This window comes from Schistosoma haematobium, chromosome 7, assembly GCF_000699445.3.
Source record: "Schistosoma haematobium chromosome 7, whole genome shotgun sequence".
Classification (NCBI taxonomy): Eukaryota; Metazoa; Platyhelminthes; class Trematoda; order Strigeidida; family Schistosomatidae; genus Schistosoma; species Schistosoma haematobium.
In genome coordinates, this window is record NC_067202.1 from 18,126,134 (window position 1) to 18,144,511 (window position 18,378).

At 37.6% G+C, this 18,378-nt stretch overlaps 2 protein-coding genes across 4 annotated transcripts in view; one reads left to right on the forward strand and one right to left on the reverse strand.

Annotated features, from left to right (window-relative positions):
• Window positions 1–411: 411 nt before the first annotated feature.
• On the reverse strand, window positions 412–9,771 carry MS3_00009749 (uncharacterized protein; the record flags this gene model as incomplete). 2 transcript variants are annotated; one of them, XM_012941934.3, is made up of 4 exons in its annotated part: window positions 712–1,104; window positions 3,983–4,113; window positions 8,943–9,133; window positions 9,629–9,771. In XM_012941934.3, the coding sequence occupies 4 exons, from the start codon at window positions 9,769–9,771 to the stop codon at window positions 712–714; spliced, it is 858 nt and encodes a 285-aa protein (XP_012797388.2). The 2 variants fall into 2 exon arrangements, with proteins under 2 accessions (XP_051064590.1, XP_012797388.2); XM_051218150.1 differs by lacking the exons at window positions 8,943–9,133; window positions 9,629–9,771 and adding an exon at window positions 4,892–5,219 and having other exon boundaries at window positions 412–1,104.
• Window positions 9,772–11,767: 1,996 nt separating this feature from the next.
• Window positions 11,768–18,378, forward strand: part of FEM1C (Protein fem-1 C) — a 53,315-nt gene continuing 46,704 nt past the window's right edge. Inside the window, exons 1-4 of one of the 2 annotated variants that reach the window (XM_035729735.2) lie at window positions 11,768–11,846; window positions 15,145–15,349; window positions 15,391–15,446; window positions 16,920–17,099. In XM_035729735.2, the coding sequence (XP_035585568.1) occupies window positions 15,178–15,349; window positions 15,391–15,446; window positions 16,920–17,099 (408 nt within the window). In that variant the 5' untranslated portion in view covers window positions 11,768–11,846; window positions 15,145–15,177. Of the gene's footprint in view, window positions 17,100–18,378 lie in introns of both variants that reach the window. The other variant, XM_051218152.1, reaches the window with a different exon arrangement.

Sequence of the window (18,378 nt, forward strand, 5' to 3'; positions counted from 1 at the left end):
CATCATTCCCTAATACCCTGCATCTAACCTCACTACTACTTACCCGGTGATCCCAGCAGATGCGAGCAATATTTCTAAGGCATCTGTGGTCAAGTACTAGTAGCTTACGAGTGTCTTCTACTCTTAATGGCCATGTTTCGCTGCCGTAAATTAAAACAGAACGGACTGCCGCGCAGTATACTTGTCCTTTTATTGATAGACGGATATCTCGCCTTCGCCATAGGTGACGTAAGTTGGCAAAAGCCAAACGAGCTTTTCGAATCCGTGCATAAATTTCACCAAACACCAACCCATTAGGGCTGATCAGACTTCCGAGATAAGTGAGGTTGTCAATGCGTTCGACTACTTCACTCCCTATTCTTAGTTCAGATGTTGACATAGATCAAATAATTAATAAAAAACACAAAATAAGTTTGTTTATAGTTTATTTCAAATTTGATGTTTGAAGACAACGGAAATATACATCTGTAGGATATTTTATTTATAAGTAACAACAGATTGGAAAATATTCACATAATAGTAATAGTAATAAAAGGAAAAAATGTAAGAGTAAAACAAAGAATGAACAGATTGAAATATATTCTCCAAAATACAAATCAAACTAATAAGTATTCGAATCAAACAGAACAAACTATTCAAACAGCTAGTATGTATGTATATATATCTTTTCCCCCAACAAATGTTGACCATATTAAAACAAAATTATTTAAATTATGAACATAAACCATTTGGATTGAAGTCAGATGAAGTTGGTTTTTCAAAATTTTCAGGATTTGTATCTTTATTGTTTTTCTTTTTTCGAAAGCATCGTTTTGTATGTCCTCGACAATGTTCTGTACAATGTGTATTTTTATGTGTGTTTTGTTTATTTATATCATTGTTATCATCAGACGAATGATCAGAATAATCTGATGATGAACTAGATGATTCATTCCATTTTCTTGGTTTTTCATAAATGCAACAACAATTCGACTTTTTTTTACCCATAAATTCATTATCTACTGTACCTTCAGCCCATCGGATTGCTGGACCATGACTAGAAGAAGGTAGATTATTTTCATTATCAACTGTTAGAGTATTGCTAGTTCCTCGTATTAATAGAGGCTGTTAAGATGAAAATGAAATCAACAAGAATCGGTCAACAATTAAATTAGTCACAATAGTATTTTTTTTAGAAACAGTCAACTTTAAAAATTACCATTCCATATGTGACACGTTATCGTCATTTGTTCTAAAGCAAATATTTAGCGTCGACTGAGTAGTATGACAACCTTAAACAAAGTGACTCAGTGGGAACGATTCGTTCTGCTGAAATCTAAGTGTTTTTAATCAAACACATATAAATACAAAGAGTTTTTAACTTGATGATGTCACAGTGTTTCTTACTTGTCAGGAAAGTCCAGTATTTTCATTTATTTTCGGCTTATTATATTTAAAAATTGTATGTCCAAGTGTTTCCATTAAGTTTTACTGACATAATAGCTCCAAAATGCCCTGGTACGGTTGAGAATGAGAAGAGTTAGCTCTCTCTCTCTCGAAATGCTCTCCCATGGCCACACATATAAAGCCATTGTCAGGGAAGTCTTACTCACTATCCTCTAGCAGTAGGGGTGTTGTTTATGGAACTGAGAGGATGAAAAGCAAATATCCGTCGCTCTAGCCGGGTTGGTGGATAGAGAGAATCCACCTAGGGGATTTGGAAAACCGTGATTTTAAACCAATGGTGCACATGGGCTCCAGGATGCTGAAGAAAGAAATGGCGTATAAACCTATTGTTGGTCATCGGCTACCTTAAGACTGCATCTTCTTACGTTTCGACAACGCCTTGTGGATTAGACCTCTAGGTCAAAGGTCCCGGGTGTGGCCCCCAAAGAAGACCACCTGCTTCGGTCTGAGCACCCAGGCATTATCACAGCCCATACACAAATTAATTGACTTGTGTGGCGCATATGTATTCAGTGCCCCTATGTGCCAATATTTGTGTTCAAATAAATAAATAAATAAACAGAACGAACTTCATTACATGTTGCATTGATTTGACATCTATCAACAGAGCACTAGTCCAGTTGTAAGACATGAAAGTTAAACTGATTATCGCTGTTTCCGAAAATGATGGTATTTATAAGAACTAATAGATTGTAGTTATCTTATCAGCATCAACTAAGAAATAAGTACACTCAACAAGTTCGGTCGGCATCAACCAGCACATACTTAGTGTACACTTTATGAAGCATTTCTTTATATTGGTAGTTATTCGAGATGATTTATTCTCGAAAAAAAATTATGCGACTTGTTATTTTATTGTGTTGTTTTCCTAAATTTGAGTTTCTTTTTCTACTTTGAGTGCTAACTGTAGGATTCTGGATTTTAGTTATTGTCAAAAATTCTGTTATCCTGACTCCTTATCAGTCAGTTACAACGTGAAACCTTGTACGCATGTAAACAGGTTCAGATTGCTATAACTATTACCACAGCAAGATGAAACTGACAGGCCTAATCCCAGAGTAGTAGAGGTAGTTACAGTACCAGTGGTAATAGAAAAGACTATGCATCTAAAATACAGACCAAGAAGACAAGAATTAATGAAATGAAAGTTCTGAGGAATTCAGAAGTTTAAGAATTTGGAGGAAGACAAAAAATGGATGTACCTGAGCCTTAACAAACGGTCGTGGGCCATTTCATTCAAAGTCTCTAACCACTGGTTGTAGTAGTTACACAGATCCAAACGACGTAAGTCTACACCTATTAACATGGCTCAGTCCTACTGTCAGTGACTTTCATGGACAGGGAGAATGTTTTGGTTTGGCCACACCTAGCTTCCAGTCAACGCCTACAGCAAAAAAACATTACCCGTCGAGGTAGGCGGAGGTTAGGGGTGCGTAACACGTGTCCCAACCACCCCAGTCAACAAGGATTCACTACCTTACCGATTGATTTACCATCTTTATTATGTATCCGATCTCTAACATAGGCAATGCTTACTCAGTGGTCCCAAAATACATGAGTAGTGCTTCAAGGACACCTGTGATTGGATACAAGTAACCTACGGATATCATGTTTTTGACGGACATGTTTCGCATCCACAGAAATAGGGCGTACAGTTGAATAGTGAGCTTGTCATTTGGTTGGCAGACGGATATCTTGCTTACGCTACAAGTGACGCAAGTTGGCAAAACTTAATCGAGCACTAGCACAGAACCCCACGATCAAGAGTTGAACGACGCCATAAGGTTAAGGAATGCAACTATAGTCAGGCGTCAAAAAGTCTGGCTATGTTACAGAACCTGCCGAAGGGTGAACATTTGATCCATACATCTGCATCCAGGTCTGAAACCAGCCTGGTTTCCTTGTGTTTGCTATTCACTATCTCTAGTTAGGCGTCGAAGTATTATTGAGATCGATATTTTAGATACTATATTAGCTAAACTGATTTCTTTGTGATTATCACAAGAGGAATTTTTTCCTTCTTACAGGCTGAGGTGGTCGCCTAGAGAGACCAGATCTCAGATTCTAGCTAAGATCTCTTAGAATTTCAACAGGACTGTAAATGTATTTACATACAATGACCATTCTTTCAGTTCGGTTTTCTTTGATCTATTCACTTTACATTTTGATAAAGTTAATGTAACCAGAAAATATTTTTTAATGAAGGGATCGACTTGATCAATAACATTCATAGCTAATCAGTTAATCAATAAATAAAGGCAGTATATGCACGTCTGTCCAAAGTCGCTGAATCATTAAAGATATCAATAAACACCTATTAACCTCACTGAGATTACTGATAACATACAAAACAGCCAGAAATATTTAGGTCCTTCAACAAAATCTGTAGGGGCTTTGTAGTGCTCAAAACATAACTCTACAGCCAATTTATCGGACATCATGGAGTAAATAATATGTAGATGTAGTTTTGGACTTTTTCTCATGTTTCCAAATCACCAGGAAACTATTCAATAGAAAATTCGAAATACATTTTCACCTGATTGACATCAGCAACTGTAGTTGGTTGTTCCTCTCTTTCTGATTCTACATTTGTTCTTAATTCCGTGGCCATGAACCCAATTAAATGCTTATCAAATTGATATGAAGGTACCAACTCCTTGTGTATGTCTGTAAGATGGAAAAATCAAGTTAGGATAGAGCAAGAACAAACAAAACTTGGAGACATTTAATAATTGGAATGGTCGATTGTTCGGAGAAATAGTACGTCTGATAATAGAAAAGTGGAAGTAGGGATTTTGAACTGATTTTGTAGAGGAGTGGCATTTTAATTTGAGTTGTGACCTGGTGATGCTTGACTGAGCGCTATCAACTAGTTATGTCCATTGAGACAACGAGATCAAAATAAATATTGAGTTTCAAGGAAAAAATCTATACTAGCGAGTCGTTTGCCACTACATATTCAAATACAATTGTCAAACTTACAAATTTGAGTTCGACAACCGAATAATTTGATTAGCCTTATAATAAAGTATAACTTACAGTAAGTCGTACAAGATTGGAACTAGTTATTCAGTTGAATAACCGTTATTGGGATCGAACATGAACTGAATACAACGAATATCGCAGTCACACGAACATGGTGTCAAGCGGGAAAGCTCACTGTGATTCAATGACAAATGTCTGGGAAGAATATTTTTACCGTTTAAGCGGCAACAACTTGCGTAAGTAAACAGCTAAGCCTAGCTTATATACGAGATTTCAGTATAAATACCACTCTCTCAGTAACTAATAACTAATTCCGAAAACTAAACTGCAAATATTAACAAACATATCCACATGCATTTGGATACGTACATTCAGTCACAATTCACACACTTCTGATTAACCATTTTACAAAACGTACGTAACTGAAGCAAAAGCAACTTAAGAAAACTTTCAACTTTACAAATTGTTCCTCGGATGCCAAGCAGTCAACTTCAGACAGAGTAACGCAACATCCAAAAGAGAGTTATTAACGAACAATATGTATATTTAAATGCAAACGACTAGTATAAACAAATTTGCACTACGTACACAATAATTACAAAACTGTTACCCGTTTTCGGCAAAACTTTACGTCCAGCCTAAAATTTTATGCAATTTTTACTCGTATTTGTAATGAGTATATGGAAGCAATATTTAGTTTCTTCGGACTTATTTACCACACAGTGTGCTTGTGTTTACAAAGTAATTTGAAATGCTGTGTAGTTTCAGTTCAAACGGCTTTGTCACTCAATTGCCGTGTACTCAACATACTTCAAGGGCAGATGTTAATTTTGTAGGGTCAATGATGTCACTAGGTCTTAGCCAAGTCTTTCGAGAGGGAAGTTATTGAATGTCGTGCAGTGCACTAGTCGCCGATGTCAGATATAACTAACATTCGCTACTCAATTGTGTACTATGAATAGGCAACTGTGGTTCCACCTCTTGCTTTTGTTAACTGCAAATACTAATGTATGCCGTTGCTTGCTGGTGGTATCTATTCTAACCAGTCACCTGGTTATTATAGTAGCATAACCGAGGTTTAGTGTTAACCGCGTGGCGTGACTTCAACGTAAAAATTATTCCTGTCCAACCCTTGTAGGAACCGGTCATCGACGCAGATCATCTACATTGGTAACCTACAATTCAATTACTTAATAGTGAAATAAAGAATTTTTCTATTCCTTTCACTAACCGTTGGTAAACATGAGCCGATAAAATGAGAGTGACATCTAGTGGCCGATTTTTATTATTCATATATTTGACGGTTCCTTGTAGCTGATAAGTATATAGCGCGAATGTCAGCATCTAGATGAGATAAGATTTCAGGTGATTGCATAACAGGTAGGTGAAACCGCATTAAATAACTTACGAAGTAATTATGATCATACTTAGGAAATACCGAAATGTTTTTTTAATAAGAAAGTGACACATACATTTCATCGTGAACACTGAAGTGACCACAAAATGTTTTCGACCTGGCTCAGAAGCTAAGCCATATTTGTACTTAATATTAAGGAACTGATACCACCCTCTCTCGGGGTAAATTGTGATCTAAGATGGAAATGGGTTAGCGAAACCCATCTTTTCAACCTTCGCCATGAGAAGTATGTACAGTACTCTGGTGAGTATCTGAACAGGCCACATAACAGTAGACTGGTGTGTCCTCATAAGTTTCCAGGATTATGGTGAGATGTTATCAAATCCTGGCAACATTTCTGAGCGCAAGGATTTTAATTTACTTGATGCTAACTCGAACGTTAGTCGAATATTCCCTAGACCTTCAACTACTGCTAGTTTTGAGCAGTGTTCCGTACTTGCGAGCTCCTGGTATGGCGAGTAACAGTTAACTGATTGGATTGCGAATGATATATGAACTTTTTATGATTATGTATTTACAAATTAATAAGTATCGTGGATGCCGGATTGTACAGTAAGGTAAATACTTTCATAAAGTAAGTCAGTGATGTTTTGTTGTTGAATACAACACAGTACAAATTACACAAATCTGACTATCAGTCTAACTGTAAACAAGTAATATTAAATATGATGTATTATTAAATCAGTTCGATTCATTTAAGAAGTGGAATAAATCCTTATCATCAATCTTCGAGTCTTTTCTCTTGTGTTCAAGTTACCGCGTAGATTCAGCCTGGGGTTATAGGCGCTGCTAGGAAGTCGAACCAAGCATTCATTTAGCATGACTTATCATCATCACTTTTCTGATTTTGTTTCATCTTACAATCATATTTTCATTTACATTGTCGCTGCTGAGTAGAACGGCTGGTAGATACTTGAACCTAAGATACCATGCAATACCAGTTACACTTGTCATCGACGTTAACTGCTCAATAATAACACTAAATTATTTGACAGTGAATTGCTGATCAGCTCAAGAGAAATACATTGTTGCGTCAGCAGACTGAATTGCTGACAATTCCATTTGATAGAACAAAGTAATGAATAGAGTTTATGCTTTTGATTTATATCACTCGAACAGACGTTTTATTCATCAACGATTAGCGTATGAGAGCTGAGCCAATGGAATTCACACGGGGCTACACAAGGTCAAATAGCGTCAGTATGCCGGCTCCACCAATACATATATATTGTCACGGTAAACTTTTTGGCCCGCAACTTCCTTCTGATACCACCGGAATATATGAGTTAGTATTAGCTCTTTACATCACAATCATAAGTCATCAACGTTCATTTCCGTCACTCACATTATCCATCGTAGGTCACTTTTGTACACATATCTGTTGGTAATGTAGTGAACAACTCATAATACACCTCATACAATCGGGAGTTTAACAGTATGAACAAAGGCCCAGGACTTATGCCAATGAGGCTGAGTTGTCGGAATTATTGACATTTGTTTAGCCGCATCAAAACTAATTCTTCTGGTGCCGATATCTGATGCTTGGTTGCATTGGTTCTTACCACATCTCTGTTGACTAGTTACTTAACGCAGACGATATCTGAATCAGAGAACCGTGGGAGCATTTAATTCAAAGATAACCATGTCTCATATTATTGTCAATAGCCCGTAAACCTTTCATAATCCGACTGATGAAAACAACCGTTGTTCTGTGTACATAGTCCAGTTCTCGGGGCTATTTATCTCACTGTCCATGAAACCGAATGGCAATGTGACTATTGGATGTCAATTTGTCCCCAGCTCCAGTGTATTTTTTCCAAAATCTATGAAAAGCATGCTACTAATCATCATGACAGGACGAGTCAGCATAGAAAATTATGTGATCCCTGTGTACGATCTTATAGGTTAGGCAGTTGTATCATGGCAAGTCCACAGTACTGAATTAGGAATATTATTCTGGTAGCATAGAAAAATGCCACTAATACTTGCCCAGTCCTAAATCTTACAAGGTAAAGTAGTATCCAATATCCAGGCGATCTATATTTGTCTAACGTCGATATTCATAACTAGTGAAGTTCGGACGTAATCATTTCTACTCGCTAGGCTGTCTTAATACTGTTGTGGTATATTTTGACTGTTCAGCTAAAGAACTTGGAGTAGAACAGCAAAACGTAACAGACGCCTTTTTTATACTGGTAAATTTTAAAGCGAAATTGACTGTTGGGTTGTAATCCGGGGGAATAAAAACTATGTCATTACCGAATTGTCTGGCTAATACAATCAGCCTCGTCTACCTTTTGCTCGCTATCGTTTAGGCAGATCAACATCCAGCGCTGCAGAAACTGTCAGCTAACGACCAGTTTCAATCACCTGTTTACCGTTGACATTGAAATAAGCCAACTATTCGTCATAAGTGCTACATGGCGCACAGAAATTCAATCTCGTGCTGATACTGTGCTGAAACACTTCAGTTGTTAACGTCCAGAGAAAAAACAATACGTTGATTGTCAATGTCGGTGGCTAATGACACTTTATCCTGGGGATTTGCTTGCCGACATAGATCCACGAAAACTTTGAGAGATTGGTCGGAGAATCATCCAACGAAATTCAAACCGGCTAACCCTACGGGATCCATATTAGAAGTGTGAGAGAAAGTAATCCGGTAGACTGTCTCTATTCTACGTCAGTGAACTAGGTTTTTCGACACCGATATCAATATGAAGGGGATCGGCATAGGATTCTGATTTTCGGCACTTCATGGCGACTCAACACCATGCCGAGCTGGTACAGATCATGATTATTGTCAAGCAGTACATCTGAGTGTGTATGTGTGCACGGGCAATATCCAGGTGTATTTATTTTCTTGTAAACATAACCTTTGATACAAGGGTGTAACAAATACATATGCGCCGCTGAATAACAAGGAGGTAGTGGAGTGAAAGATAATGCAAAGTGCGTATAATAAAAAAACAGTGAACAGAAATTAGTGCACGATAGTTAAATCATGATAGCGATAATAAAAATACGAGTATAAAACCAACCCTAAGTTGGAGAAGTAAACTTTGCTTTTATGAAGAAAGTAAAAGTAAGTTACAGCAGGATAGCCACCGGCTTCTATTACGAGCCATATCTGATAACGTCTCAAGCCACAGTGTTGCATCATCCCTTGGGCTCCAACCAGGGATTTGTGAAGAACCAAGAGAAGCAAGTCCTGTACGGTTTTCTTTCATACCACGACACCATGTCATACTGAACACCCCTCCACCTTTTCCATGACGTGTAAATCTTCAGAACGACATTCGTAAAACATATCCAAGCCAATGAAGTCGATGTTTCAAGACAGTGGCACCAACCAAATTATCGTCTCTGTGCCCAAACACACGATGTCGAACCTCTACATTACTAACATGGTGTTGCCACTGGATGTCAGCAATCCTTCGGCAACAGCGACGGTCAAAAACAGAGAGTCATTCAACTACATCAGGTCTTACAAGCATAGAGCAAAACTGCTCACACCGACACACTGTAAATCTTACCTTTTTACGGACAGATTAGCATCAATAAAGCGCTAAACATGGTCCAGATTGGCATAAATCACTCAGGCGTTTATTAGATGTGAATTGATCTCATCGCTCACGCCACCACAAGTACTTACGCAGCTTCCCAGACACACGAAATTCTCGACTACTTCTATCTGCTCACTATCTAGGATGAGTGCAGGATTAGAATTCTGTCAGTTTTGCGAAAGTGCACATGGAATGTGCAAAGCATATACCATACCTACGAACATTGATTGCCAACTGATTAAGTGCGGACTGCATGGATTGGGTATCATCGCACAGTAAGACAGTATCATCCGCACACCCGAGGTCTAAAGGTCTTTCACCAGACAGCAAATCCACACCACCGTTACCTACATCCATCAGGCATGTTTCCAGAGCGTCATCAGTAGCAACGTTGAAGAGAGATGGTGAGGTTAGGTAACCATGCCTAACCACATTGCTTGAATGGAACAATAGAGGTAGGTGGTTGTATATTCTCACTCTGCCTGAGGTGTTTGTACATAGGGCTTTCAAGATGTTAATGAACTTTTCCAGCACACCATTCTTCAATAGACAATCCCTGAGAACAGTCCTGTGTAAAGAATTGAGGTCATGCAGGAAATGCATGTTAATCAATAAGGGTTACCTATCGTTCAATATTATCCACAGCTAATTCTAAACAGTCTACAATTATTGTTAGATCTAAGTCTTCTGCAGCTAAACCGCCATCTTTACAAAGGATCCTAGGTGAGTCATCTGGCCTTGGTGATTTTTAACGCTCCGAGAGTTGGAGTTCCTGAGGACGTCCGCCTTGTTTGGTGGGTCAGTCGTCATAGGCCATAGAGGGTAGGACAGTCTGATCAATATTGTCGGGGCAGCAGACCATTTGAACTGATCCTCCAAAAAACTCTGCCGATCGTCCAAGACGTCGAAATATAGTAGTTGCTGGCATCCCGTAACCTTCATAGATTGTTACACTCACACTAGACTTCTTGCTACCAGTGACTCGGGTGAGTTGAAGGAGCTTCCGTTAGTTATCAGGTGCGGCTGCTGCACGCTAGAGCTACAGGCTCTAATGAGTTCTAGGGAACCTGTGGAAACCCGGTGATTGTAGGCAGCAATTTTCGTGAAACTGCAAGCGACTTTAGTCACCTTTTTCATGGCGGTACAAAATTGCAACTAGCACTCATTCATGCTTCATGGTGGGTTGGCAGCTAGCCGTGAACTTAGCTCGGTTTGATATGTAGTTGCAACAGAAGCTACTAACAATTCGCTGATATCAATACGTGTAGGACGATGAATTTGTTGGCCAACGAAAAGTAAGGTCAGATTAGCGCAAACAAGAGAGTGATTAGAGTCCAAATATTTACGCCGAAAGGATCGCCATTATAGCACACAACCATGCCAGCTTAGGTGATCGCAATGTGATCAACACGAGTCTATGTTTGAGATGCAGCATTCAAATTTCGACCATTCAGTGACTTGAAATCATTTACATAGGACAGGATTCCCACCACAAGCTAATGACAACAACGTCAGTGTCGTTAGTTTAGACACGCTGTGACTTCTAGTTCGTTAAAGCTAAGGGTTTAGGGACCCCACGAGTCTTGTAACGTGTGGGAAATTTACCACTGTATACATACCTAATAAGATCCAGATCAGGCTCGGATATCTTGGAAAAAGTATCAGAGACGATTATCAACGTAATTATGGAATTCTGAAGTTCAGAATACACAGTGAGGCTTTCAAAGTTAGACCATACTGAGCTATTTAATTGTGGAATGAAGAGATATAATCATGATGTGTAAGGTAATATGTGATGACTTCGGACATATTATATATTCCCCATTTCCTCTGCCTGAGTTAGGTTAACTGGGGGGACATGATGAGCACGCTTACAAGTCAGCAACGGATAAACTTCATGTGGTATGAAGATCTTATTGCCGTGTAATTGGCTTACAGATGCCACAATTATTCGAAGTTTGATGACACTTTAACTAGCAACACTTTTTGTAATCAAAATATGCCAACCCATTTAAATCAAAAGTCAGGAGCGAAGAGGTTCGAAGATATATTTGATAGACTATCGATATATCTAGAAGTGATAAATCTAAGCTGGCTATCGGTCGTAAGAGATATGAGGTTCGGCGTACTAACTCGTGATCTGGCGCGGGTGCGTGACTGTATGCCTTCATCTAGGTTGTCGCATTAAAGCTAATGCGGCCAGCATCAAATATCGAAGAATTGATTTCGGGGATTTATTTACCACTACGACGGGGTGAAATAGCGTCCAAACATTGAACTCACTGACTCAAGAGAGGACAATAGACTCATGTTGTCCCCCTAGAAAATGGTGAATACCGAATTTCAGCCTTCTGTCTACAATAAGCAAACTTGAATCTGAATCTATTGATAATCGGAAAGTTTGAGCGCGCTGTTTGGGATTGTACGGTCAGGTGAGTAGGTTCATCCTGCGAAGTATTCGTTTTAAGACACAGATCTGGTAAAATTTTGAAATAAGATCACCATGAAGTTTTATTTTCAGTCTGAAAGTCAATTCATTTAAGTAGGCCTATCCTTCGGTTGTTATTGTGTAGATTTGACTATTTCCGTTTTTAAATGACTTTGATCTGAAGTAATTTCTAAGCTCACTTATATGATGACTGTTAGAATTTTACCTCCAAATGTCCCTAGATTTATCTAGGGACTTTCCACCATAGTGGGAATTAATTAATACAGTTAACGGAGATAAGAATAATTTCTACCAACAATTTTAATAACTACATAGGGTGTTACATTCGACGTAATACAACGAACCATTTGTGCCCAACCGGTATTGGACCCTACTGAAAAATAACCAACTCACTAATCATGATATTTCCAGATTTCGTAGTCTATAAAAGCACAAATATACACTAAGTTCGATTCCTCTGAGTACTTTACGTATAACTGTTTTGAAAACTTCACTCAACGCTATATGAGTGAACACAATCTCAAAAAACGCCAATAGGTGAGACCATAATTTACGGACGAACCAATCAGATATAGGATATCAGGTCTTGAATTTTGGTGCGAAATTCATTCATCCATTTGGCCAAATGGCGTTTTGGCGTTTTAACTGGTTTCAGTTCGTTATGAAAGCCTTAAATATAGTTACTAACCACAACCACTACCTGTATATAATGATCCTAATTTCCCACAGCGGTTTACAGCCCTCAGTCCTAGTTAGTAGACGGACATTCTAAAGGTCACTCTAGCGTCGCCATAAGGTTGTCCATAAATTATAGACTCAATCATCAATTCTAACACTCCGATCTAGATGATGGGTAGTGAAGTTTACTTGACTAATTATAAAGTCAACGTTAGAGTAGTTCGTGTTCATATAAACATGCCAAGAGGATTGATATCTTGAGTCCACTGTAGGTTATTCATTTTTACCTTCTGGCAAGTTAGTTTTTGAAATTTCAATTTCATCTAAGATGGTACCCATTTTGTCAATATAATCACTTTTACTAAGAAAGACAACTGAACCTTTGTTAGGCTTCGTAATCAATAACGTCTCATCCTTTTGGAGCATGTTGATAGCGTCCTTTTACTTTTTTGTAAAAATGCTTTTTTAATTAAATTTTTTTATGCTGGTAACAACAATTTACAAAGTTTGATTTCAAATATTATAGTTGTTGACCGGAATTCGCAAATAAATGCCATGACTATATAAATAGTCAAACTATATACCTGTTTGTGGTTAGAGTGATTCCGGGTATCACAGAATTTCATACTTAAGGATAATATTTCTGGTTTTTCCTTATCTAGTTCAACACTTAAAAAATTATGGACATCCGTTTTGCAACAAGCTAGAAATTTACTTTCAAATGTTTAATTCTTCAGACTTTTCAATAGCTGGATACGTTTCGTCTCTGCTCTCTGTTCCATAACGTTCGTAACATAATCCATAAAGAGCATTCTCAAACCATCCATTAGGTCGTCTACAGCATATTTTCTGCAAAAATAATTTATTTACATCTCTTCAATACCGGAATGCAAAGTGTCAATCTGGTTCAGGACGTAGCGTTTCAGTATTTTTCTATTTTGGTAAACTCCGTTCCGTCGTAACAATGTATGGTATAATTTTGAGTGGTGACTTGAGTCAGTGCAGTTGTTGATAAATCCCCTAACAGTTTTCGTCCCAACGGACTTTACATCATACTTCAGGAACTCATTGAACTCCTTCAACGCAATGAGTTGTTCACAACTCTTTAATTATTTAAACATCCCAGTCATATTAAGAGACTAATATACGGACGAAAAATATTGTTTTCAGTTAATTCTCTTCAGGTTCTAGAATTATATATCCAAATTAATAATCCGAAAAGTGGTCAGGTTCACGAAAAAGTGCATCGTTTAAAGTTGTAGCATGTGAATTTAGGATTATTAAATAAAATAAAATTGTTAATGTTGAGATGACTCGTATGTAGTGCTAATTAGAATCAGCTTATATGTTGAGTGAAATTATAAGATTCACAATCAGAATAAATATGTATCAGGTCAGACTAAATTATTTATTCACATGTCAAGAAAGACAAATCTGAACAGTTCTTCCACTGACCGTTTCTAGCTTACTTGATTCTGAGCCGAGTTGTACTACCGCCTTACTAAACTGTTCTTAAACGTGAATTACTAATTTAGAGCTGATAAAAATAGTTTGACAGCACCATCAAACATCTGGTTCCAGAAAGCATATTCAGTTTATAATCCATGCACTAATCAAAACTGAGACCACTTGTTTTATTTTGCTATGAAAATAATAAAACAAAGGAAATAAGGCTTTGAAATGGCTTCGCGGTGACTGGCTTCATCCTGATCCATACTATCTACCACTACCCTAATTCACGACTCAATGTTAGGAGTCAAATCACTCTAAATCAATAGATTGTAGGTCTTAACCCGGGCCCATTTTAAATAAATAGTTCTTATACAAAAATATATGACTCATGGCCGATTACTTAGAGTACATATGATTTTCCTGTGAGACTATAATTTATGGACGACCTCTGGGCGACACTAAAGTAGTCTTGAGAATGTCCCCCTACTGACCAGGGCTAAATGAGGGTTTCAAACCTGTGTGAAGTATGAAGATTGTGATTTGCATTTGATGGTTAGGGATAGGGATTAGATTTAGGGTTTTCATCACGAACTGATATCAGCTCAAATGTCAAGATGCTATATAGTCAAATGGATAAAGAATTTGGCGCCGAACTCCAAGACCTGTTATCGTAAATCTGATTGGTTCGTCCATGAATTATAGTCTCGCCGATTTTCCGTTTTCAACAGTATCAGATTGTCTTTTTGGTGATTCTTACTTTGGATTTTTAGTGATCGGAAGTGCTTCCAGCTAACACACTCTACTGAATAACGGACTTACAACCAATTAGTCATGGGTCTAAACCGCGCTCCAGTTTGACCAACAAATAGTACTAATAAAACTTAGAAGTTAGTACATAAACTTATACGTAGTAAATAAGTTAGATTTAAAAATTAAGAGGAACGTCCGCTTCATCATCTGACAAGATTGTACTGAACCAATATTTCGTTAGTATACAAAGTTTGTCCATCTTTTCTTAGATCGCAAAGTTGGTGTCTCATTTATATATTTCTACCATTTGGTTTTTTGTTATCCGCAATCTTTTCTTAGACAAATTTAACATCAATCTGTAATGTAATTTTATTTCCGTTGTTTTTATTTCATATTAGCAGGTTCATAAGCAGACATTGACGTTGAATTATTTGATGGCTACTGCTTCTAAAACAGAAAGTAGACTTGTTACAGAGCAAAATATTTTCAATTATTGCATCTCTGGTGATTTGAAATCATTAAAAGAATGTGCACGTTCTGTTGGTCAAGTAGTTCATAAAAATTCACTTGATGGTCAAACTTGTCTCATTGTAGCATGTAGAAATGGTAACTTTGCTCTTTTTCTCATTGTGAATCATGTCATCTAGGACATTTAGATGTTGCCGAATACTTAATCGACTGTCATGGGGCAGATGTTGAACAAGTCAGTTTCTTATACTGTATAGTTTCAGCTTTTACAGGAATTTTTGCACTCGTAGTTAGCGAATAAATTGCTTTTAGATTTTTCTGCTTTCACAACTAAGTTCAGCTATGTTGGTTGCTTGAGCTGGTCCCTGACGAGTCCCAAAAGGGACGAAGTGCAAGCCATGGATTCGATTCCAAGCCACTATCCATCTCTGCTTAGATTTAGATAGTTTTAAATTATTGCAATATTGCAATTCAGTGTGCTCAATTCGTCCTTTCACACATCTATTGCACTAGTGTTCACTACATTTGATTTTTAAACTATACTATTAAAGCCACTGTATTTGCAGCTCGTTTTTAAATTCATTTCGCTCTGGAAGTACATAGTACACTCGGTTTTAAGTAACACTTTACAAATATGATACGTAGTGCTACTTTTTAGTTGCCGAAATCATAATAGATGCAATGGTATTCGATGATCTACTAATTAAACACCAATTTCTCTGACCATAAATCCACTGCTCTAATGTATCTGACGATTTTGAATTGACAGCTTTGGTATTCTAACAATCTTCTGAATTCTAAACATAATTTTCCGACACTGATAATAAAGTAATTTATGTTCTCTTGATCAATGTTGTAACTTTTCAGTTTTGATCAAGTAATCTTTTCTGTTACTCATAGGCTAGATCTCATTTTCTTTTAAATAATTACAGTGTACAATTAAAATGTTGAAATCAATTCTCGATAAATTTTTCATGTTGCTCTTCACATTACTTTGTGCCACCAATGAATATAGTAAATAGGAGTGAACATGGTATCTACAAATTGAGCCGTTACATATTTGTGTCTGACCATACATTGACCATTACTGACTTGGAATAACAATCATAAAGAGCGAAAATTTAGATTCTCTTCGTTTTACAGCAAGAACTTTTTTATACGGCTTACACCAGTTTTGGTAGTAATCTTTTTTCTTACAATAATTTTTTAACTTTACTAAACTCAAATATTCAGGAATTTTCGTAAATACAATGTAGAGTGGAGGGATTAATTAAATACAATCCGGTAAGCAAACACATGTTCATGTGTTTAGTTTCAACTAATAAATTCTATGTAAAAAAGATAGTGATCGTATCTGAGAGTCCATACCTGGAATCGGTAGCCAAGCGGATCACATGATGGCGTTTGAAGCAAACGATACTGAGTTCGAGCCCCGGAGTGAACATCAACGTCGGGTTACAAGCACACCCAGCTGACGAGTCCGAAACAGGACAAAACTCGCTTCCTAGATTCTACTACTAACCACGTTCCATCAGTAATCATAAATGATTCTTATTGTGATGATAGGAAAAATAGGTGTATAATATAATATTATATAATATTATTGGGCACATTATTTTGTTAAAAACGTATCTTACTTAAATTTCTGGTCATAAAATTTACATAATGAAGGTTAACTCATTCTTTTTTGCTCGTATATTTCTCTCAGGTTGGTGTTGTAGAGTTTGAAGGAGAACAAGTAGAAGGTGTACCTCCACTATGGTGTGCTTCAGCAGCTGGACATTTGAAATTAGTTGAATTGTTAATTAGTCGTGGTGCAGACGTTAATCGAACAACAATTACTAATTCAACAGCTCTTCGTGCTGCTTGCTTTGATGGACATGAACAAGTGCGTTTCTTTCTCAGCAAGATATGATCACTTGTTTTTTTATGTTTACAGATTTTTCTATGTTAAAATTTGAGTGATATGCAGTCGATTTTTTTTGAACTGCTTGATTTAAATAATCGATTTCTATACGTTATTTATTCTCAAACTTGATAAATCTTTTCTCTGTCTCTATAAAACAAAAGAATACTGCACACTTTGTGTTATTGTCAAGAAGCTTACCAAATGATGATAGGAAGACAAGTGTTTGGATAAGCGTTTCCGGAGCGTAGTTTGTATCTGATGGGACTGAAGTGAGTAAATGAATTAGTGTCTAGCAATGGGATTTGGATGCTTACCGCCTCGTCCTGACTAGGACTCATCAGTTGCATGTACTAGTATGATAGTGCTAATGTTCACACCCAGATTAAAACCCATTCCCTTTCGTCCCAAATGCCCAACTAGTTATCTCGTTGTTGGTAATATTGACTGAATTTTAATCACTTTGTTAGTACGTATGTACCCTGCTGGAGTTACCTCACTAAAGCTATTTTTCTACGTTTTTTTCACGAAATAGATGGATTTGTGGCTAGTAGTGAAATCTAGTTAGGGTAAACAACCCAAATACCCTGGTACGGCCGAAAGTGGAGAGAGTCCGCTCTCCCTCTCGAAATGCTCTCACTTGGCCATGCGTATACAGCCTCTGCCAGGGAAGTCCTGCTCACTGCCTTCTCGCACAACGGTTGTTGTTTACGAAAATGAGAGGACGAAAAGCGAATGTTCGGTGCTTTAACCGGATCCCAAACCAATGGTGTGCGTGGGCTCCAGTATCTTAAAGGAACAAATGAAGTATGAACCTATTGTTGGTCATTGGCTACCATAGGACTGCATCTCCTTACAATGCTCCACTGCCTTGTGGATCAGACCTTCAGGTCGAAGGCTCGGGGTGTGGTCCCCTAAGAAATCTACCTGCTTCGGTTTGGGCACCCTGGCAGTATCACAGCCCTCACACATGTCGAATGAGATTTGTGTGGCGCATATGTATTTGGTGCCTCTTTGTACCAATATCTATGTGTTGAAACGAAATAAAATAAAATAAACCGATTAATTCAAATCCTTTCTAATAATAATGCAAATAACATACCGATAGCACAAGCGAGTGGCTATCTGGACTCAGTAATTCAGTGAATAACTAATTGAGCATTTGAGACGAAAGGGAATGGGTTTAAATCTGGGTGTGAACATTAACACTATTATACTAGTACAGGCAACTGATGAGTCCTAGTCGGGAAGAAGCGGCAAC